General features: G+C 34.8%; 1 protein-coding gene across 3 annotated transcripts in view; it reads right to left on the minus strand.

The window, feature by feature from the left end:
- tsga10 (testis specific, 10) overlaps nt 1-23,198 on the minus strand; it is a 47,085-nt gene that overhangs the window by 21,754 nt on the left and 2,133 nt on the right. For 2 of the 3 annotated variants that reach the window (XM_060899517.1, XM_060899516.1), the window contains exons 1-10: nt 12,747-12,834; nt 12,010-12,151; nt 8,570-8,725; nt 8,085-8,264; nt 7,154-7,231; nt 6,698-6,849; nt 5,027-5,142; nt 3,458-3,612; nt 1,871-1,926; nt 115-283 (exon numbers count right to left, since the gene is read on the minus strand). In XM_060899517.1, coding sequence (XP_060755500.1) covers nt 115-283; nt 1,871-1,926; nt 3,458-3,612; nt 5,027-5,142; nt 6,698-6,849; nt 7,154-7,231; nt 8,085-8,264; nt 8,570-8,725; nt 12,010-12,151; nt 12,747-12,766 — 1,224 coding nt within the window. In that variant the 5' untranslated portion in view covers nt 12,767-12,834. Of the gene's footprint in view, nt 1-114; nt 284-1,870; nt 1,927-3,457; nt 3,613-5,026; nt 5,143-6,697; nt 6,850-7,153; nt 7,232-8,084; nt 8,265-8,569; nt 8,726-12,009; nt 12,152-12,746; nt 12,835-23,198 lie in introns of those variants that run through there. The other variant, XM_060899518.1, reaches the window with a different exon arrangement.

Consider the following 23,198-nt stretch of genomic DNA (forward strand, 5'->3'; position numbering starts at 1 on the left):
AATTAGTCTCATTCCCAATAAAGCCCTCCAATGTTGGAAAAGATACAGCTTTACCCCTGACGGTTATAAAGCGCTGACACTGGAGACTCCTTCCAAAAATAAACATCTCCTCACCTTGTTGTCTTGTCGCACTTGGTCCAACTCCTCTCTAAGCTGTGTATTATCTCTCACCGCAGTGTCTTTGAGCTTCAGTACAGCATTCAGGTCATCTCCAGAGTCCAACAGCTTTTTCTTCATCACATCGAGCTCTCGATCCCTGCTTCTTACTGCCTCCTTCGCAGCTCTACAGACATAATTAATGCAACATATGAAGTCCACTCAGCACAGACATTCCTTTTAGGATAAAATAACTCATGGTAACAACTTATGTGACTTTGAACGCGATATGGAAAGTTTATATTTGACAATCCAGACACACTGTACACTATATTGAGTTTTGCCAAAGAATAAATTTCAAATCAAATATTTTGTTGTTTCCTATATTTTGTAGATTCCTTTATATACCAGGTTGCATTTCAGGAACAAAATCAGAGCAGGTACAAAAATAATTGTGGAATAAGTTCATAAAATGAAAAATAAAATCAAAGATTGCTGCCTTTTTAAAGGTCCCATGGCATGGTGGTTTGTTGATGCTTTAAATGGGCTCGTGGAGGTTTCCGGATGTTATATCCGCAGCCTTTCTCGGAATGAACCCTCGGCACGTAGATATAGCCTCCTGGGAGAAAGCCCCATTTCAGCGCTTTTCCCAGTGCGTCGTTTTGCTAATGAGAAGCAGGAGGCGGGGAAGGGTAGAGGGTGGGGGCGGGTCTTATAATTAATATTCATGACATGTAAACGTGTTACCTCTGATTGGCTAACAGCACTGTGACGCTACCTCCAGTGGGTCAGAACAAGCAGATGTGGGTGTCTTACTATGGCGAGAGAGAAGGAACAAACCGCGAAGGGAAAAATACTGCGCGCTGACGTCATTAAGGTGCGACGCGAGGAAATAAAATAAATTCAACAAATGTTTGGGTTTTTACTGAACAAACAAACAAATAAAATGAACGAGTGACTTAAAAAAAAGAATGTGGGTGTCTTTGTAAAAACTGTTTTGATTGGCTATTATAACAGAGCATGCTGCATGCTTTTTGGTTTTGTAGCGCAGAGTACCTGGCTAACTGCAGGAAGCGGTTAGCTGCACAGCTAATGTAGCCATTGCAAGGCTAACGTGGCACCGATTTTAAAGCACGGCAAAACGACTTAACAGTTATACACTTACTTGTTCGGTGTTTGTTGCTGATGCGGCAGGGATGCTTGGTACGGACCCAGGCTTCAGTGACAGTTGATGTGCAAAACCTGCCCTGTACTGTCCCAAGTTGTGGAAACATTCATCAGGAAAATGCTTCCGACAAACATACACCGTCTTAGGTAGACTTGACGGCGTATTATTGGAGTAAATAAAATTAAGCCACTGCGTCTTCAGGGGCTCTCCCGTCGGCAGTAAAAATAGACTCCTTTCTGTGTTGTCACATCCATGTACAGCGCAACTTCCATGTTTGGTGGCAACTTTTGAGCTGGGCGGGCAATCCATACAGTGGGTGGGAATCCAGAGGGGGGGCGTGGGGATCATCTTCCTTGCTGACGTAGGCAAGGGAAGAGTTTATCAACGCGCCGTTTTGATGCGCCATTCTCAAATGTTGGGCATAGTTTGGTTTACACATTATGAAATTTCTAGCCACTGGGGTGACTTAAGAAGGTCAGAGGAACTCATTTTAATGTTAAAAAACCTCAGAAAGTGAAAATTTCATGCCATGGGACCTTTAAATGTTTACAAATGTTTATAGTTATAGACTTAAAGATGGTTTATTTGAAAGGAACAGCCACTCACTCTAGATCAGCTTCGAGATCTTCGATCTGTAGGCTCATACTGTGGATTAAGTTTTCCTGAAAGTAGTGGAATATTAGTAATTATTACACACTTTTCGACTGAATAAAAATATGTTCTATTCCCTTCTAGCAGGTTCCATTCATTTGGTTTGATAACATGCAATACTGTTAGCAAATCACTTATTCTACGTGTATTACGTCACTCTACCCAATGGAGAATGAGCGTTGAATTGGGTTTATGATATTGCATGGTTGTCAAGACAACATGACGTCACACGTTGGAGCTGATGCGACTATCCAATGAGAGAGTTTTCTGCTGCGCATGCGCAGAAACATTTCTTTATTCGCCAGGAAAGAGAAAGACGTGTTGAACACCTGAAAGGCTAGCAAAACTTCATTAGCTATTCTTCAAGCATATTTACAAGCAGTGGCGAACCGTTACTATTAGAGCTGGGACTTCAGCTCAGCCAAAACTTAGCCAGACCCCAAAAAAGCAACAGGGCAAAGGATTTTGCAAGGGATTAGTGGCAGACTGTCAGGTAGCTGCATTGTGTGTCTAACCCTAGTTGTCAATGTTGATTTTAAAAGTAACTAAGTAAATGACATCGGGAAATGAATACTTGAGTATGAATGAAAATACTGTAGCAAGTGAGCGTGTGTGGAAGAAAAGTCTGGAGACAAAAACCTTAGTTTCTTGGTCGTTAGCCTGTGCTACTTGCTCTCAATTGCACTGGCTTGACTGCTTTATTAGCATTCACCAACACTACTGATGAACGCTACACCGGCTGGAAGATGACTGCTGTGATGACTGTGCTGACTTGTGGGTAAGCTAGTGTTGGCCTTTGACAATGCTGGGATGCTGATATGAAGAGTGTGTTTATGTATTATAATAATAATAATAATAATAATAATAATAATGGGGCGGCACGGTGGTGTAGTGGTTAGCGCTGTCGCCTCACAGCAAGAAGGTCCGGGTTCGAGCCCCGTGGCCAGCAAGGGCCTTTCTGTGTGGAGTTTGCATGTTCTCCCCGTGTCTGCATGGGTTTCCTCCGGGTGCTCCGGTTTCCCCCACAGTCCAAAGACATGCAGGTTAGGTTAACTGGTGACTCTAAATTGACCGTAGGTGTGAATGTGAGTGTGAATGGTTGTCTGTGTTTATGTGTCAGCCCTGTGATGACCTGGCGACTTGTCCAGGGTGTACCCCGCCTTTCGCCCGTAGTCAGCTGGGATAGGCGCCAGCTTGCCTGCGACCCTGTAGAACAGGATAAAGCGGCTAGAGATAATGAGATGAGATAATAATAATAATGGCTTTTTTTGTGGTATATCGGATATATTCCATTCAGCTAGCATGATATTGAACTCGTCTTCCACTCGTTCAATATCATGCTAGCTGAATGGAATATATCTGATATACCACCCAACGCCAGCCGAAACTATTTAAATAACGCTTCTGAATTAAATTCCGACATTTCCAAGATCATAACCTCATAATTATTCAGTTATTGAATTCCGTAAGTGTGTGATTACATCTACAACAGGTTGTGTTAAGTGTGTGTTTATCTGTGTGGATGCACTGATGCGTGGTTACCTTATCATCCAGTTCTCTGGTAGTGGAGTAGTGCAGGGCATTCTTTCTCTCTAGCTGTACCTGTAGAGTATCTCTGTGACGGCTCAGTTCAGAAACAGTATTCTGCAGTATATTCATCTGCTCTTGAAGAACCGTTACATTCTTCAGCAAAGAATCTACTCACACACAGAGGAATTGTTATGTTTGACATATTCTTGTAATTTCATGAGATGGAAGAATTACAAATCAGTTACCAAAAGGCTAAAAGCTGATTCTAGAGATGATAAATTCATCTGGATTTGCTATTATCACTAAACATGAGAACATAAGTTCATGAGAAACCACTGATGAGAAGCACTGATGAACCAAGAAAGACCACCATAATAGAACACCCAATAATATTTCCTACCACGTAAGCCTAATATTTCTCTCTCTCTCTCTCTCTTAGTTCCTCTCGTACAGTCGACCTGTACATCGGGCAGCAAGATGTCGCCAGTCCTTCCAGTTTTGAGCATGATCGCCTGCATCTTCCCCGGTGATATTGAGTTACTTCAGATCTTCTTTGAAGGTGGCGCACCATGTCTTCTTGGGTCTCCCTCTCTTCTTTCAACCCTTTTGTGGTACTCATTTTATAGCTGTCTTGGGTATTTGTTCCTCTGGCAGTTGGAAAACATAACCTACAAGTCTCATTCTTCTTTCCACCACAATCTCTTGCAGCCTGCGTAAATTGGCTCTTTTCAAAACTTCAGAGTTTGTGATCCTGTCCCTGCAGGTGAGCTTGAGTATTTTGCTCATACACCGTTGGTGGAATACGTTCAACTTCTGAGTGATCTTGGCAGTCATTTTCCAAGTTTCTCCTGCGTAGACTGCTGTTGGCGGGACAATGCTCTGGTACAGCAGGATCTTCATACAGTTGCTAATCAAAGTACTGGCCCAGATCTTGTTCATTCTTCTAAACACTGCTGCTGCACACCCGAGTCTGGAGTTGACATCTATCTCCGTATCCCCCTCTTTAGTAATAATTCTTTCCAGGTAGGTGAAGTTGGTGACGCCTTCAACGGGTTCTTGATTCACAAGAATTTGCGTCTCTCTTTGCCCACTGACCTGCATCACCTTGGTTTTCTCGGAGCTGATCCCTAGGCCCGCCTTTGCCACTTCCTCAGCTAATCTGGTCGTTATTTGTTGGAGCATTCGGCATGACTCTGCCAAGAGCGCAATATCATCTGCAAAGTCCAGGTCCATTAGACGTCTTCCTACAGTCCACTGTATTCCAGCTGTTGGTCCATTCATGGCTTTCTGCATGACAAAGTCAATGACCAGAAGAAACAGAGGTGACAGGAGACAGCCTTGTCTCGCTCCTGTGATGATTTTGAAGAATTCTGTGTTGCCACTTTCGGTTCTCACACAGCAGCAAGCCATTTCAGGGTCTGACATAATGAGCTTGTTGGAAATTTTATTTATTTATGTATTTTATTTATTTTTTTGAGACAAATCTTAAAATGTTCAGAAACAAAAACACCACCGCCGTCGGTGCATCAGAGCATTTGGCAAGTGTCACCTCCTAATGCCATGTAGTAATAAAACCCTTACCGTTCTTTTCATCCAGCTGTTTATTCTTTTCCTGCACTCGCTGCAGATCTTTAATCCTGTTAATCAGCCGCTTCTGGGTCTCATTCAGAGTATTCTCTGTTTGGGTGTTAGAAAGCCTGTCACATTTACAGGAACCAGAAAGAGAGAGCTCATTCACTGCAGGTAAATTAAATCAACTCACAAAATCTAGCCATGAGAAAAAAATTTGGTAACTGATGTGGGGGCCAATCAGATTTCATGTCTTAGATTATTTTTTAATGCATAGTTGCCTACTTTGTGATGTGCATGTTGCAAATTCCATGACTGCTTGACGGATGAGAGATAGACAAAGACTGTGTGTGTGCAGTGTGTGTCAGAATCAAATAAGATATCAAGAATCCCTTCGCAAAAATCCCTACAATTCATAATATTGCCATTTCAACATATTGCAACATGTCAAAAATCCCTTCGTAATTCAACATCAGCAATATCTTGGCATCATGTTTGCCAAGTTTGACATGAATCTGATGAACCGTCTAGGAGGAGTATGTTAAAAATGACCATGTGTCATCATCACTCCAAATGGCCTTATGACATCACTCCAAAGTTCTACCGATTCATTTCAAAGGGAAATGGAAAAAGGGGCGCTATAAAGTCCCTGGGCCATGCCCGGGGCTGTGGCTGAGAAGCATATCAAATTTCATGAGTTTTCATGCATGGGAAATGCCTCAAATAAGGCCAAACATGACAGAAAAATAATAATAATAACAACGAGTGTAATAACAAAGAAACCCCACCAAAAACAATACCTCGCCCCCGGTGGACTACATCATACATATAATCATACATATAATAACATGCATAACAATAACAAGCATGTAATAATGCATGTGCAATAACAAGTGCAATAACAATGTAATAATGTGTGTAATAACGAGTGTTATAACGCGTGTAATAACAATGCGTGTAATAACAATGTAACAACACGTGTAATAACAATGAAAATGTGTGTAATAATGTGTAATAACCTGTAATAACAATGTAATAACGAGTGTAATACAAGTGTAATAACTAATGTAATAACGAGTGTAATAAGTGTAATAACAATGCAATGTGTGAATGAGTGTAATTAATGCATATAATAACATGTGTAATAGTGTGTAATAACAATGTAATGCATGTATTAACAATGTAATAACGCGTGTAATAACAATGTAATAACATGTGTAATAACGCATGTAATAACGCATGTAATAACGCGTGTAATAATGTAATAATGCGTGTAATTACTACTAATAATAATAAAATAATATTACTACTACTATACTACTAATTCTTCTATGACTACTACTACTACTAATTACTACTACTACTAAAACAATAATAATAATATAACTACTACTATTTCTACTACTACTATAACTACTACTAATAATAATATACCTACTACTACTATAACATAATAATAACAATAATAATAATAATATAACTATTACTACTAACAATAATAAACCTACTACTGCTGCTGCTACTACTACTACTATGAGTACTACTCCTACTACTGCACCTTCAGACACTTCTGAAACAACCAATCACAACACTAGTGTTCGGTGAAACTAGTTTTAGAAATGTTTTAGAGTAAAAAGACAGTTATAATAAATAGGGTAGTACTGCACCATGGTGTGGACTAACCTGAGCATGCTGCATTCATTCTTGAGGCAGCTGAGTTCACCTTCAGTAGCGCCCAGCTTTTTGCCTAGCGTGTTCATCTGCTCCTCCAGACCAGTCATGGCCTCCCTCATCTGCGCCTGTCTGCTCTTATGCTCAGCTCGCTCCTGTTCCAGCTGTGCACAGACATCATGCTTTAATACCAGAGGAACAAATCATCAGGTCTGTATGATGTCCATTTTCTCCGCAATGACATCATTTTGTTTGTGGAAGCCACTGAATGTCATCTCTGTGTGAATTATGCTGGAGACCTTTAGTTACTTCACTTAATACTAGGATCCTAGCATTTTATTTACACTGTTCATCTGGTCCTAAGGACTGATCTCAAGTCAGTCATGAAGCTTCTTCAGTTAAGCTCAGTGTACTGACCTGAACTCGTTTAAGAGTGTGTAATGATTTCAGTGTTTAAACACTTCTTACTGTCTGTAAGGCATTCTGCAGGTCCTCCACTCTCTGCTCCAAGTGAGCTCTCTCACTAATCGAGGTCTCCTGTGAGATCTGAGACAACACACAGGAAAAGAGTCCATGTTGGAATATAATACATATGCACACAAACAAATGCACAGACTGGGGACAACCTACACATACACAACTATTAATTTTCCATTATTCACAGATATGTAATATTGGATCATTTTCCTCAATAAATAAATGACCAAGTGTAATATTTTTGTCTCATTTGTTTAACTGGGTTCTCTTTATCTACTTTTAGGACTTGTGTGAAAATCTGATGATGTTTTAGATCATATTTGCAGAAATATAGAAAATTCTAAAGGGTTCACAAACTTTCAAGCACCACTGTATGCTGAAATCAGAGTTGAGGACATCTTGCCAAGTTTCTGAGTAGGAATTTCAAGTTGAGGGGAAAATGATAACAGGAAACAACTTGCCCACAACATTCAATGTAATTAAAAATGGTTAAAAATATGACGTCATTCATTAATAAATGTAAACAATAGTAACCATTAGCAATTGCTGTCACATCACATACCCGGTCATTGATTATTTTTCTATAACAGCATGTCGCAAAGCTTTTTATTCCTCCTATACTACAGCAGCTGCCATTGACTAAGTTTTTAAGTGTTGACAAGACTGGCTTGGACCACCTCTGTGTTTGAAAAGGGCTTTCACACTTGTGCCAAAATCTTGAGAATGTTTCTCAATTCTTTTCTCTCTTTGTCAAGTTGCTGTCCTTTCAAAGGCCGTCTTTGAGTCTCACTTTCTATACCCTTTACCCTTAGGCTACCATTTTCTTTGCCACTTATCACAAATCTCTTTCTCTCTCAAAGCTGATCTCTCTGGGTCTTATAGTGAGTCTCATTCTTCAGCTGTCTTCCAGTAAATATTCTACCTTGAGTCTCTCTTTCAGGCTGTCTCTCTCTGTGCTCATGTGGTGAAGATTGGACATCGCGTCATCTCTCTCCGTTTCCAGGCGTTTCAGGACACTCTGAGCCGTCGCGTTGTATTTCGATCCCTGGGATTCCATTGATTTCAACACATCACGTCTGAGTTTTGCAATCTCTTCCTGAGCCTGTACACAGCAGGAAGTAGGAGCGAGAACAAATATCTGGACATTTCTGTTTTTACTTTAATCTGTGAAAAAATTCATTCATTCATTCATTCATTCATCTTCAATAACAGCTTTATCCTGGTCAGGATCCGAGCTGATCACAGTTCCTTTATTTCATTTCATCAGCCAGGCAACCATCCTGAACAACAGGCTAAGCATGCATCTCAAAATATTTCCAAGTTTTTCAGAGGAAGGTTGTGTGATCATGTCTTCAATAAAACTAAACCAGTGCATGCTGGAACTTGGTAGATCTGAGTGTGCTGTACCTGCTGATAGTGCATTCTGGTCTTGTCCCGCTCGGCTGTAAGCACCCGAACGTTGGCTTGGATCTCAGACAGGTGGCGCTTGTATTTATTCAGCATGCTTTTCAAGCCATCCCTCTCTTTCATTGCTCTCATCAGCTCTGAGTCACATGTGCCTCCCTTATAAGAGAACAAAACCACGGGTAAAGCAAGGCTCTTACTGTAACATTGCTATCATTATTTCATGATATGTTGTGAATGTGATGCTTTCAATGCAGGTGTTTAAAACTGCAATATGAGTTAATCCATTCAATTAAAATTGGCCGATATTCAAATTTGGATAATAAATACACATTTAAAATCCAGAACTTATGTGATAAAAACAATGAAACAAGACAAAAGTAATTACAGGTAGTCGTTGACTTACGACAGCGTTTGGTTACGACTGACCGGTCGTAAACCGTTCTGGTCGTAAGTCGGCCTATGTTAAATGAAAGTAAGTATATTGTGATGTGTAATGATATTGTAATCATCTTAAAGTCTTATTTTATCAACATTTTCTTATTTCATTACCTTGGCTCATTACTTGGTTTAAGTCAAACACTGCATACTACACTGCGTACAGTACAATTCGTTTAATATGTGCAAAACAAAAAATACGAAATACAGGTGTGAAAAATAGAAAACATTTTAGTTTGAAACATACCAAAATACAAATGTAAAACATAGCAAACTACAAAATTTAGTGACCGCTGGCATCACTGGTGCTTGGCTGTGGGTCGTCTACGTCATCATCAGCTGTTGCAGCGCTCGGGCTGGCGGGAGCATTTGCTCGTTTCATAAACCAGGAGCTGGGGCGGAAACTGTATGATGGAGTGCGCGAGGGAGAGACTGCGCATGTGCCTGGAGCTGGGGTGGAAACTGTTGTACGCGGCGAGAGGTGCTGCCGGGAGCTGGGGCAGAAACTGTCGTACGCTCAGCTAGCTCAGCTGGGAAACACTTGCCAGTCATAACCAGACGGTCGTAAAGCCGATCGGTCGTAAGTCAACGACTACCTGTATACACGTGTGTGGTGCCATGAAGGTAGGATACAAGACAGAAAAGTGGAGTGTTCCAACAAGGAGTAGAAAAACGTTAAGGTTATTCTGCTTACGTTTCAATTTTGCTGTAAATGTTAATTAGCAGTGAATTAGAATTCACTGTCCAAACTGTTGATTGGTACTGTAGACCTAATACTAATGCAGGAGTGTGTGTGTGTGTGTGTGTGTACTGGTGAATTATGTCCATAGATCCAGGTTTTCTATGGTTAAGTAAAGAATAATACATGACAGGGTGTGCAAAGTGTTATTTTCCAATAACAGCATATCCAAAGCATTTTGTTCCTCTTATACCACAGCAATTTGCAAAAGAAAGAAAGAAAGAAAGAAAGAAAGAAAGCACAACTTTATTTATCACACACTTGTGAAATTCCTCTCTGCATTTAACCCATCTGAAGCAGTGAACACACGTGAGCAATGAGCACACACACACGTACCCAGAGCACTGGGCAGCCACGCTAACAGCACCTGGAGAGCAGTTGGGAGTTAGGTGCCTCGCTCAAGGGCACCTCAGCCCAAGGCCGTCCCATATTAACCTATTTTAAATTCCTATTTTAAATGTATTAATGAATCACACAATCAATTTTAACCATTTATAGATAGTTACATCATCAGATTTGTGGAACGTCTGCGAGACAAGCTCTTTTTTTTTTTAAACTACAGCACTTCTGTTTAACTTGCTGTTAGAAAGTTAATCAACATCTTCTGACCAATCAGGTTTCAGAATTCAGCAGTGCTGGAAAAATTAATAATGTCTACAGTGTGTGAAATAAGGCTGGACCGGTGGACATTGACTGGTAATTTTCGCATTTGTCTGTCTTTATTTCAAAAGCATCGGACGGGATGGCTGATAAAAAAAATAATTTGAATATGTCTGTCTGTATTTCAAAAGCATCAAACCAGACGGCCCAAGAAAATTTGTAAAGATATGGGTATAATCTACTTCTAATTTTCTTCCAAATGTTACACTGGGCGAATACATTATGTCGTAACATGGCCTGTGAAACGAGGGCCCCCGTGGGCCTGAATTTAAAAATTCATAACTCAGCCACCGAAGGCCCTAGCCCCGCCAAAATTTACAGGCACATCCCTCTCCCCGAGTGGCATACTAAACAAGACAATAATAATACACTCAGTATTCACTGTTATTTTTATTGCACGATTCATTTGAACTAGTGTTTTAGAGTTGACAGTATCTGATTGATCCAGTCAGTTGATTAAGAGTTCAGTTTACATGCAACGTTGCAGTACAGTATTATGTTGAGTGCCAAACTGCCAATCAATGGTTATTATTATTATTATTATGTGCATTTTTTCTTCATAATAAGAATGTCAGTCATAGTCATATGCTTTGTAGGATGTAGATTTATATTTTAATAGATTTTTTATTTTCTATGTTCTATTCCAGCAGATTTGAGTCTGAATGCCAAATGATATTGCTGTGTCTAGTTTTGAGTCATTAAAAAACATTTTGTTACAAAGTTACTTGGGGCGGCATGGTGGTGTAGTGGTTAGCGCTGTCGCCTCAGAGCAAGAAGGTCCGGGTTCGAGCCCAGTGGCCTTTCTGTGTGGAGTTTGCATGTTCTCCCTGTGTCTGCGTGGGTTTCCTCCGGGTGCTCTGGTTTCCCCCACAGTCCAAAGACATGCAGGTTAGGTTAACTGGTGACTCTAAATTGGCCGTAGGTGTGAATGTGAGTGTGAATGGTTGTCTGTGTCTATGTGTCAGCCCTGTGATGACCTGGCGACTTGTCCAGGGTGTACCCCGCCTTTCGCCCGTAGTCAGCTGGGATAGGCTCCAGCTTGCCTGCGACCCTGTAGAACAGGATAAAGCGGATAGAGATAATGAGATAAGTTACTTGGAATCTCGTACTCAACATTTTAACTCTATTATGTAAGAATAGTTGTATTGTTAATTACTACATTTCTTATAGACTTATTATAAACATGGTATAAAAATAATCATATATGAGTGCCAGTAAGTTGTAACCAACTGAACCATCCTTGGCCCCCCATACTTTTTTCGAGACATGGAACTGACCTGTGTGCGCTACGGTTTTCTTGGGTAGAACTTTAAGCATGTTTTTCTTGAATCTTCTGACATTTTCGTGTGAATTATATTCAATTTGTCGTGTAATTAGCAACTAATGTCGAGTGTAATTTGGCCTTTGAAGATCACAAAAATGTGCCTGGAGATAGCTGAGAAGACATTTGTCTGTCCTGTGACAGTCTGCTTAAAATTCGTTATTTCCCACACTGTGTCTGTTGTATAAGGGATTGTAACACATCAGTTCTTGCTGGTGCTTGTTTAAGTGGCCACAGTGAAAAACTCTGCATATGAACTATAAGGTTCCCAAAACTGTAGATGACCTGCTCAGCTGTGCAGGGTTTCTCAGGTTGTGTTGGTTTGTAGTCTTTCAGCTCCCTCTGCTGACGTTCCTCTGCTCTAATCCCCTGCTGTAATGATTCTGAACCTGTCTCTGACCCATGATTCTGATTCTGATTCTTCAGCCTGAAATAAAGCAAGTAACAATCAGATATGCAGTGAGGGCTATAAGATACTGGACTAGTGCTTTTGTCAAAGCTATTTAATCAAGTTAAAACACTTTATGGTCACGTGAGCAGGAAGTCACGTGTACAGATATTAACTGGATTTAGAATAAATCTTTATTTTATGTTATAAATTTAGTTTATTGATTTATTTTAATATTTGTTTTATCAATCCAATTAAGTTAAACAAACAAACAAACAAAGTGTACATGGTAATTGTGACAAACTTTACCTCACCACACCCAATGTTTGTTTATTTGTTTTGTTTGTTTTTCCTGGACACAGCTGCAAGCATGTTAGATAGTCATGGCAACAGAAAATACATTTGTTATTGCTAGGACGCGGTTTGAAAGACGTTTGAAATTAATTAATTACGTATACATAAATGTTGTTAGCTGCCACTTAAATAATTACATATATCGACAAGCTATTGTGTATACTTTCGACTTAGATAGAATAGATATGGCATAAATGAGTCCATATTCTCCAAGTTTCTATTTGTTTTGAAATATCAGACGTATCAAAAACAATATTTTATTAAATATAAGTGGTATTACCTGTGCCCTGTCGCTTGCATATTCAGTAAACGTGTTAAAAAGTCACACACGTTCCAGTCTGAGAGTTTTAAACAACTTTATTTTCTCGGATAAATGCTGACCAATCAGATTTCATCGTTAAACGACAGGAAATGACGTCTGAAAGAACCGGACCAATTAGAAAGCTCGTTCTTGTCAAACGCGTATTTCCGTTGTCATGGCGACGTAGCGTGCCTTGCTAGTCAGGTCGATGATTCAGTTTTAAATGACACACATTAAATATTACATCAGAAATCAGGTTAAAACTACTGAACAAAATAATTATCATATACAAACAGCATACACCCACTCCCCGACTTTTTTTTTTTTTTACTAATTATTGTTAATATGAAAAGTAAACATTTACTTTAATATGCTCTCTTATAGAATGTTAATGTGCTTTTTAACAACCATAATATCTTTCTCACCTTTTCTTTGTCTTTGTTAGCCACTTCAGCCATGGAAATAGGCACAGAAACTCACAATCAAAATGTTTTTTTTTTTTTAATAAAAAACTCTTGATGTTTCTGCAAGGTGCAGTTAATGAGCCAGTGAGTGATGTGTCATCCGCGACCGAGTCGGTTCCATGATTCAGTTCTTTTACGTGAGAACCGACTCGCACATATGACCCTTTTTATTTATTTATTTATTGTAGACATACACCATGCTTTTACTCTTCCAGTGTCATTTAATTAAAATGGTTCTGTACCTTTAGTATATAACTTTTACCTAGAGAAGTGCATGTGGTGTACCTTTAATTAACTTTTAGAGTAGTGGTCTTTAAGGTCCAGGTAGATACCTTAAATTATTTTCCAGGCTTCTAACTAACATTAGAGTAAACAAACTAACCAAAAACTAACATTAAATTTGCTAACCAAAAACTAACATTGAAGTAAACAAGCTCACCAAAAACTAACATTAAATTACCTAACTAAAAACTAACATTAAACAGGCTAACCAAAAACATTAGAGTAAACAAGCTAACCAAAAAACTAACATTGGAGTAAACAAGCTAACCAAAAACTAACATTAAATTACCTAACTAGAAACTAACATTGGAGTAAACAAGCTAACCAAAAACTAACATTAAATTACCTAACCAAAAACTAACTTTGGAGTAAACAAGCTAACCAAAAACTAACATTAAATTACCTAACCAAAAACTAACTTTGGAGTAAACAAGCTAACCAAAAACTAACATTAAATTACCTAACCAAAAAACTAACATTAGAGTAAACAAGCTAATCAAAAACTAAAAGAGTAAACAACCAAAAACTAACATTAAATTACCTAACCAAAAACTAACATTAGAGTAAACAAGCTAACCAAAACTAACATTAGAGTAAACAAGCTGACCAAAAACTAACATTAGAGTAAACAAGCTGACCAAAACTAACATTAGAGTAAACAAGCTGACCAAAAACTAACATTAGAGTAAACAAGCTGACCAAAAACTAACATTAGAGTAAACAAGCTAACCAAAAACTAACATTAGAGTAAACAAGCTAACCAAAAACTAACATTAGAGTAAACAAGCTAACCAAAAACTAACAGAGTAAACAACCAAAAACTAACATTAAATTACCTAACCAAAAACTAACATTAGAGTAAACAAGCTAACAAAAAACTAACATTAGAGTAAACAAGCTAACCAAAAACTAACATTAAATTACCTAACCAAAAAACTAACATTAGAGTAAACAAGCTAATCAAAAACTAACAGAGTAAACAACCAAAAACTAACATTAAATTACCTAACCAAAAACTAACATTAGAGTAAACAAGCTAACCAAAAACTAACATTAAATTACCTAACCAAAAAACTAACATTAGAGTAAACAAGCTAATCAAAAACTAACAGAGTAAACAACCAAAAACTAACATTAAATTACCTAACCAAAAACTAACATTAGAGTAAACAAGCTAACCAAAAACTAACATTAGAGTAAACAAGCTAACCAAAAACTAACATTAAATTACCTAACCAAAAACTAACATTAGAGTAAACAAGCTAACCAAAAACTAACATTAAATTACCTAACCAAAAACTAACATTAGAGTAAACAAGCTAACAAAAAACTAACATTAGAGTAAACAAGCTAACCAAAAACTAACATTAAATTACCTAACCAAAAAACTAACATTAGAGTAAACAAGCTAATCAAAAACTAACAGAGTAAACAACCAAAAACTAACATTAAATTACCTAACCAAAAACTAACATTAGAGTAAACAAGCTAACCAAAAACTAACATTAAATTACCTAACCAAAAAACTAACATTAGAGTAAACAAGCTAATCAAAAACTAACAGAGTAAACAACCAAAAACTAACATTAAATTACCTAACCAAAAACTAACATTAGAGTAAACAAGCTAACCAAAAACTAACATTAGAGTAAACAAGCTAACCAAAAACTAACATTAAATTACCTAACCAAAAACTAACATTAGAGTAAACAAGCTAACCAAAAACTAACATTAAATTACCTAACCAAAAACTAACATTAGAGTAAACAAGCTAACCAAAAACTAACATTAGAGTAAACAAGCTAACCAAAAACTAACATTAGAGTAAACAAGCTAACCAAAAACTAACATTAGAGTAAACAAGCTAACCAAAAACTAACAGAGTAAACAACCAAAAACTAACATTAAATTACCTAACCAAAAACTAACATTAGAGTAAACAAGCTAACAAAAAACTAACATTAGAGTAAACAAGCTAACCAAAAACTAACATTAAATTACCTAACCAAAAACTAACATTAGAGTAAACAAGCTAACCAAAAACTAACATTAGAGTAAACAAGCTAACAAAAAACTAACATTAGAGTAAACAAGCTAACCAAAAACTAACATTAGAGTAAACAAGCTAACAAAAAACTAACATTAAATTACCTAACCAAAAAACTAACATTAGAGTAAACAAGCTAATCAAAAACTAACAGAGTAAACAACCAAAAACTAACATTAAATTACCTAACCAAAAACTAACATTAGAGTAAACAAGCTAACCAAAAACTAACAGAGTAAACAACCAAAAACTAACATTAAATTACCTAACAAAAAAACTAACATTAGAGTAAACAAGCTGACCAAAACTAACATTAGAGTAAACAAGCTGACCAAAAACTAACATTAGAGTAAACAAGCTGACCAGTAACTAACATTAGAGTAAACAAGCTAACCAAAAACTAACAGAGTAAACAACCAAAAACTAACATTAAATTACCTAACCAAAAACTAACATTAGAGTAAACAAGCTAATCAAAAACTAACATTAGAGTAAACAAGCTAACCAAAAACTAACATTAGAGTAAACAAGCTAACCAAAAACTAACAGAGTAAACAACCAAAAACTAACATTAAATTACCTAACCAAAAACTAACATTAGAGTAAACAAGCTAACCAAAAACTAACATTAGAGTAAACAAGCTAACCAAAAACTAACATTAGAGTAAACAAGCTAACCAAAAACTAACAGAGTAAACAACCAAAAACTAACATTAAATTACCTAACCAAAAACTAACATTAGAGTAAACAAGCTAACAAAAAACTAACATTAGAGTAAACAAGCTAACCAAAAACTAACATTAAATTACCTAACCAAAAACTAACATTAGAGTAAACAAGCTAACAAAAAACTAACATTAGAGTAAACAAGCTAACCAAAAACTAACATTAGAGTAAACAAGCTAACAAAAAACTAACATTAAATTACCTAACCAAAAAACTAACATTAGAGTAAACAAGCTAATCAAAAACTAACAGAGTAAACAACCAAAAACTAACATTAAATTACCTAACCAAAAACTAACAGAGTAAACAAGCTAACCAAAAACTAACAGAGTAAACAACCAAAAACTAACATTAGAGTAAACAAGCTGACCAGAAACTAACATTAGAGTAAACAAGCTAACCAAAAACTAACAGAGTAAACAACCAAAAACTAACATTAGAGTAAACAAGCTAACAAAAAACTAACATTAGAGTAAACAAGCTAACAAAAAACTAACATTAGAGTAAACAAGCTAACCAAAAACTAACATTAGAGTAAACAAGCTAACCAAAAACTAACATTAGAGTAAACAAGCTAACCAAAAACTAACATTAGAGTAAACAAGCTAACCAAAAACTAACATTAGAGTAAACAAGCTAACCAAAAACTAACAGAGTAAACAACCAAAAACTAACATTAAATTACCTAACCAAAAACTAACATTAGAGTAAACAAGCTAACAAAAAACTAACATTAGAGTAAACAAGCTAACAAAAAACTAACATTAGAGTAAACAAGCTAACAAAAAACTAACATTAGAGTAAACAAGCTAACCAAAAACTAACATTAGCGTAAACAAGCTAACAAAAAACTAACATTAGAGTAAACAAGCTAACCAAAAACTAACATTAAATTACCTAACCAAAAAACTAACATTAGAGTAAACAAGCTAACAAAAAACTAACAGAGTAAACAACCAAAAACTAACATTAAATTACCTAACAAAAAAACTAACATTAGAGTAAACAAGCTGACCAAAACTAACATTAGAGTAAACAAGCTGACCAAAAACTAACATTAGAGTAAACAAGCTAACCAAAAACTAACATTAAATTACCTAACCAAAAACTAACATTAGAGTAAACAAGCTAACCAAAAACTAACATTAAATTACCTAACCAAAAACTAACATTAGAGTAAACAAGCTAACCAAAAACTAACATTAGAGTAAACAAGCTAACCAAAAACTAACATTAGAGTAAACAAGCTAACCAAAAACTAACATTAGAGTAAACAAGCTAACCAAAAACTAACAGAGTAAACAACCAAAAACTAACATTAAATTACCTAACCAAAAACTAACATTAGAGTAAACAAGCTAACAAAAAACTAACATTAGAGTAAACAAGCTAACCAAAAACTAACATTAAATTACCTAACCAAAAACTAACATTAGAGTAAACAAGCTAACCAAAAACTAACATTAGAGTAAACAAGCTAACCAAAAACTAACAGAGTAAACAACCAAAAACTAACATTAAATTACCTAACCAAAAACTAACATTAGAGTAAACAAGCTAACAAAAAACTAACATTAGAGTAAACAAGCTAACAAAAAACTAACATTAGAGTAAACAAGCTAACAAAAAACTAACATTAGAGTAAACAAGCTAACCAAAAACTAACATTAGCGTAAACAAGCTAACAAAAAACTAACATTAGAGTAAACAAGCTAACCAAAAACTAACATTAAATTACCTAACCAAAAAACTAACATTAGAGTAAACAAGCTAACAAAAAACTAACAGAGTAAACAACCAAAAACTAACATTAGAGTAAACAAGCTAACAAAAAACTAACATTAGAGTAAACAAGCTAACCAAAAACTAACATTAAATTACCTAACCAAAAAACTAACATTAGAGTAAACAAGCTGACCAAAAACTAACATTAGAGTAAACAAGCTGACCAGAAACTAACATTAGAGTAAACAAGCTAACCAAAAACTAACAGAGTAAACAACCAAAAACTAACATTAAATTACCTAACCAAAAACTAACATTAGAGTAAACAAGCTAATCAAAAACTAACATTAGAGTAAACAAGCTAACCAAAAACTAACATTAGAGTAAACAAGCTAACCAAAAACTAACAGAGTAAACAACCAAAAACTAACATTAAATTACCTAACCAAAAACTAACATTAGAGTAAACAAGCTAACAAAAAACTAACATTAGAGTAAACAAGCTAACAAAAAACTAACATTAGAGTAAACAAGCTAACCAAAAACTAACATTAGAGTAAACAAGCTAACCAAAAACTAACATTAGAGTAAACAAGCTAACCAAAAACTAACAGAGTAAACAACCAAAAACTAACATTAAATTACCTAACCAAAAACTAACATTAGAGTAAACAAGCTAACAAAAAACTAACATTAGAGTAAACAAGCTAACCAAAAACTAACATTAAATTACCTAACCAAAAACTAACATTAGAGTAAACAAGCTAACAAAAAACTAACATTAGAGTAAACAAGCTAACCAAAAACTAACATTAGAGTAAACAAGCTAACAAAAAACTAACATTAAATTACCTAACCAAAAAACTAACATTAGAGTAAACAAGCTAATCAAAAACTAACAGAGTAAACAACCAAAAACTAACATTAAATTACCTAACCAAAAACTAACAGAGTAAACAAGCTAACCAAAAACTAACAGAGTAAACAACCAAAAACTAACATTAGAGTAAACAAGCTGACCAGAAACTAACATTAGAGTAAACAAGCTAACCAAAAACTAACAGAGTAAACAACCAAAAACTAACATTAGAGTAAACAAGCTAACAAAAAACTAACATTAGAGTAAACAAGCTAACAAAAAACTAACATTAGAGTAAACAAGCTAACCAAAAACTAACATTAGAGTAAACAAGCTAACCAAAAACTAACATTAGAGTAAACAAGCTAACCAAAAACTAACATTAGAGTAAACAAGCTAACCAAAAACTAACATTAGAGTAAACAAGCTAACCAAAAACTAACAGAGTAAACAACCAAAAACTAACATTAAATTACCTAACCAAAAACTAACATTAGAGTAAACAAGCTAACAAAAAACTAACATTAGAGTAAACAAGCTAACAAAAAACTAACATTAGAGTAAACAAGCTAACAAAAAACTAACATTAGAGTAAACAAGCTAACCAAAAACTAACATTAGCGTAAACAAGCTAACAAAAAACTAACATTAGAGTAAACAAGCTAACCAAAAACTAACATTAAATTACCTAACCAAAAAACTAACATTAGAGTAAACAAGCTAACAAAAAACTAACAGAGTAAACAACCAAAAACTAACATTAAATTACCTAACAAAAAAACTAACATTAGAGTAAACAAGCTGACCAAAACTAACATTAGAGTAAACAAGCTGACCAAAAACTAACATTAGAGTAAACAAGCTGACCAAAAACTAACATTAGAGTAAACAAGCTGACCAAAAACTAACATTAGAGTAAACAAGCTAACCAAAAACTAACATTAGAGTAAACAAGCTGACCAGAAACTAACATTAGAGTAAACAAGCTGACCAAAAACTAACATTAGAGTAAACAAGCTAACCAAAAACTAACATTAGAGTAAACAAGCTAACCAAAAACTAACATTAGAGTAAACAAGCTAACCAAAAACTAACAGAGGAAACAACCAAAAACTAACATTAAATTACCTAACCAAAAACTAACATTAGAGTAAACAAGCTAACAAAAAACTAACATTAGAGTAAACAAGCTAACCAAAAACTAACATTAGAGTAAACAAGCTAACCATAAACTAACAGAGTAAACAACCAAAAACTAACATTAAATTACCTAACAAAAAACTAACATTAGAGTAAACAAGCTAACCAAAAACTAACATTAGAGTAAACAAGCTAACCAAAAACTAACATTAGAGTAAACAAGCTAACCAAAAACTAACATTAGAGTAAACAAGCTAACCAAAAACTAACATTAGAGTAAACAAGCTAACCAAAAACTAACATTAGAGTAAACAAGCTAACCAAAAACTAACATTAGAGTAAACAAGCTAACCAAAAACTAACATTAGAGTAAACAAGCTAACCAAAAACTAACATTAGAGTAAACAAGCTAACCAAAAACTAACATTAGAGTAAACAAGCTAACCAAAAACTAACATTAAATTACCTAACCAAAAACTAACATTAAATTACCTAACCAAAAACTAACATTAGAGTAAACAAGCTAACAAAAAACTAACATTAGAGTAAACAAGCTAACCAAAAACTAACATTAGAGTAAACAAGCTAACAAAAAACTAACATTAAATTACCTAACCAAAAAACTAACATTAGAGTAAACAAGCTAATCAAAAACTAACAGAGTAAACAACCAAAAACTAACATTAAATTACCTAACCAAAAACTAACATTAGAGTAAACAAGCTAACCAAAAACTAACAGAGTAAACAACCAAAAACTAACATTAAATTACCTAACAAAAAAACTAACATTAGAGTAAACAAGCTGACCAAAACTAACATTAGAGTAAACAAGCTGACCAAAAACTAACATTAGAGTAAACAAGCTGACCAGAAACTAACATTAGAGTAAACAAGCTAACAAAAAACTAACATTAGAGTAAACAAGCTAACCAAAAACTAACATTAGAGTAAACAAGCTAACCAAAAACTAACATTAGAGTAAACAAGCTAACCAAAAACTAACAGAGTAAACAACCAAAAACTAACATTAAATTACCTAACCAAAAACTAACATTAGAGTAAACAAGCTAACAAAAAACTAACATTAGAGTAAACAAGCTAACCAAAAACTAACATTAAATTACCTAACCAAAAACTAACATTAGAGTAAACAAGCTAACAAAAAACTAACATTAGAGTAAACAAGCTAACCAAAAACTAACATTAGAGTAAACAAGCTAACAAAAAACTAACATTAAATTACCTAACCAAAAAACTAACATTAGAGTAAACAAGCTAATCAAAAACTAACAGAGTAAACAACCAAAAACTAACATTAAATTACCTAACCAAAAACTAACATTAGAGTAAACAAGCTAACCAAAAACTAACAGAGTAAACAACCAAAAACTAACATTAAATTACCTAACAAAAAAACTAACATTAGAGTAAACAAGCTGACCAAAACTAACATTAGAGTAAACAAGCTGACCAAAAACTAACATTAGAGTAAACAAGCTGACCAGAAACTAACATTAGAGTAAACAAGCTAACCAAAAACTAACAGAGTAAACAACCAAAAACTAACATTAGAGTAAACAAGCTAACCAAAAACTAACATTAGAGTAAACAAGCTAACCAAAAACTAACATTAGAGTAAACAAGCTAACCAAAAACTAACATTAGAGTAAACAAGCTAACCAAAAACTAACATTAGAGTAAACAAGCTAACCAAAAACTAACAGAGTAAACAACCAAAAACTAACATTAAATTACCTAACCAAAAACTAACATTAGAGTAAACAAGCTAACAAAAAACTAACATTAGAGTAAACAAGCTAACAAAAAACTAACATTAGAGTAAACAAGCTAACCAAAAACTAACATTAGAGTAAACAAGCTAACCAAAAACTAACATTAGAGTAAACAAGCTAACCAAAAACTAACAGAGTAAACAACCAAAAACTAACATTAAATTACCTAACCAAAAACTAACATTAGAGTAAACAAGCTAACCAAAAACTAACATTAGCGTAAACAAGCTAACAAAAAACTAACATTAGAGTAAACAAGCTAACCAAAAACTAACATTAAATTACCTAACCAAAAAACTAACATTAGAGTAAACAAGCTAACAAAAAACTAACAGAGTAAACAACCAAAAACTAACATTAAATTACCTAACAAAAAAACTAACATTAGAGTAAACAAGCTGACCAAAACTAACATTAGAGTAAACAAGCTGACCAAAAACTAACATTAGAGTAAACAAGCTAACCAAAAACTAACATTAGAGTAAACAAGCTGACCAGAAACTAACATTAGAGTAAACAAGCTGACCAAAAACTAACATTAGAGTAAACAAGCTAACCAAAAACTAACATTAGAGTAAACAAGCTAACCAAAAACTAACATTAGAGTAAACAAGCTAACCAAAAACTAACAGAGGAAACAACCAAAAACTAACATTAAATTACCTAACCAAAAACTAACATTAGAGTAAACAAGCTAACAAAAAACTAACATTAGAGTAAACAAGCTAACCAAAAACTAACATTAGAGTAAACAAGCTAACCATAAACTAACAGAGTAAACAACCAAAAACTAACATTAAATTACCTAACCAAAAACTAACATTAGAGTAAACAAGCTAACAAAAAACTAACATTAGAGTAAACAAGCTAAACAAAAACTAACATTAGAGTAAACAAGCTAACCAAAAACTAACATTAGAGTAAACAAGCTAACCAAAAACTAACATTAGAGTAAACAAGCTAACCAAAAACTAACATTAGAGTAAACAAGCTAACCAAAAACTAACATTAGAGTAAACAAGCTAACCAAAAACTAACATTAGAGTAAACAAGCTAACCAAAAACTAACATTAAATTACCTAACCAAAAACTAACATTAAATTACCTAACCAAAAACTAACATTAGAGTAAACAAGCTAACCAAAAACTAACATTAAATTACCTAACCAAAAACTAACATGAGAGTAAACAAGCTAACCAAAAACTAACATTAGAGTAAACAAGCTAACCAAAAACTAATATTAGAGTAAACAAGCTAACCAAAAACTAACATTAGAGTAAACAAGCTAACCAAAAACTAACAGAGTAAACAACCAAAAACTAACATTAAATTACCTAACCAAAAACTAACATTAGAGTAAACAAGCTAACAAAAAACTAACATTAGAGTAA

This window comes from Neoarius graeffei, chromosome 18 (genome assembly GCF_027579695.1).
Source record: "Neoarius graeffei isolate fNeoGra1 chromosome 18, fNeoGra1.pri, whole genome shotgun sequence".
Lineage (NCBI taxonomy): Eukaryota > Metazoa > Chordata > Actinopteri > Siluriformes > Ariidae > Neoarius > Neoarius graeffei.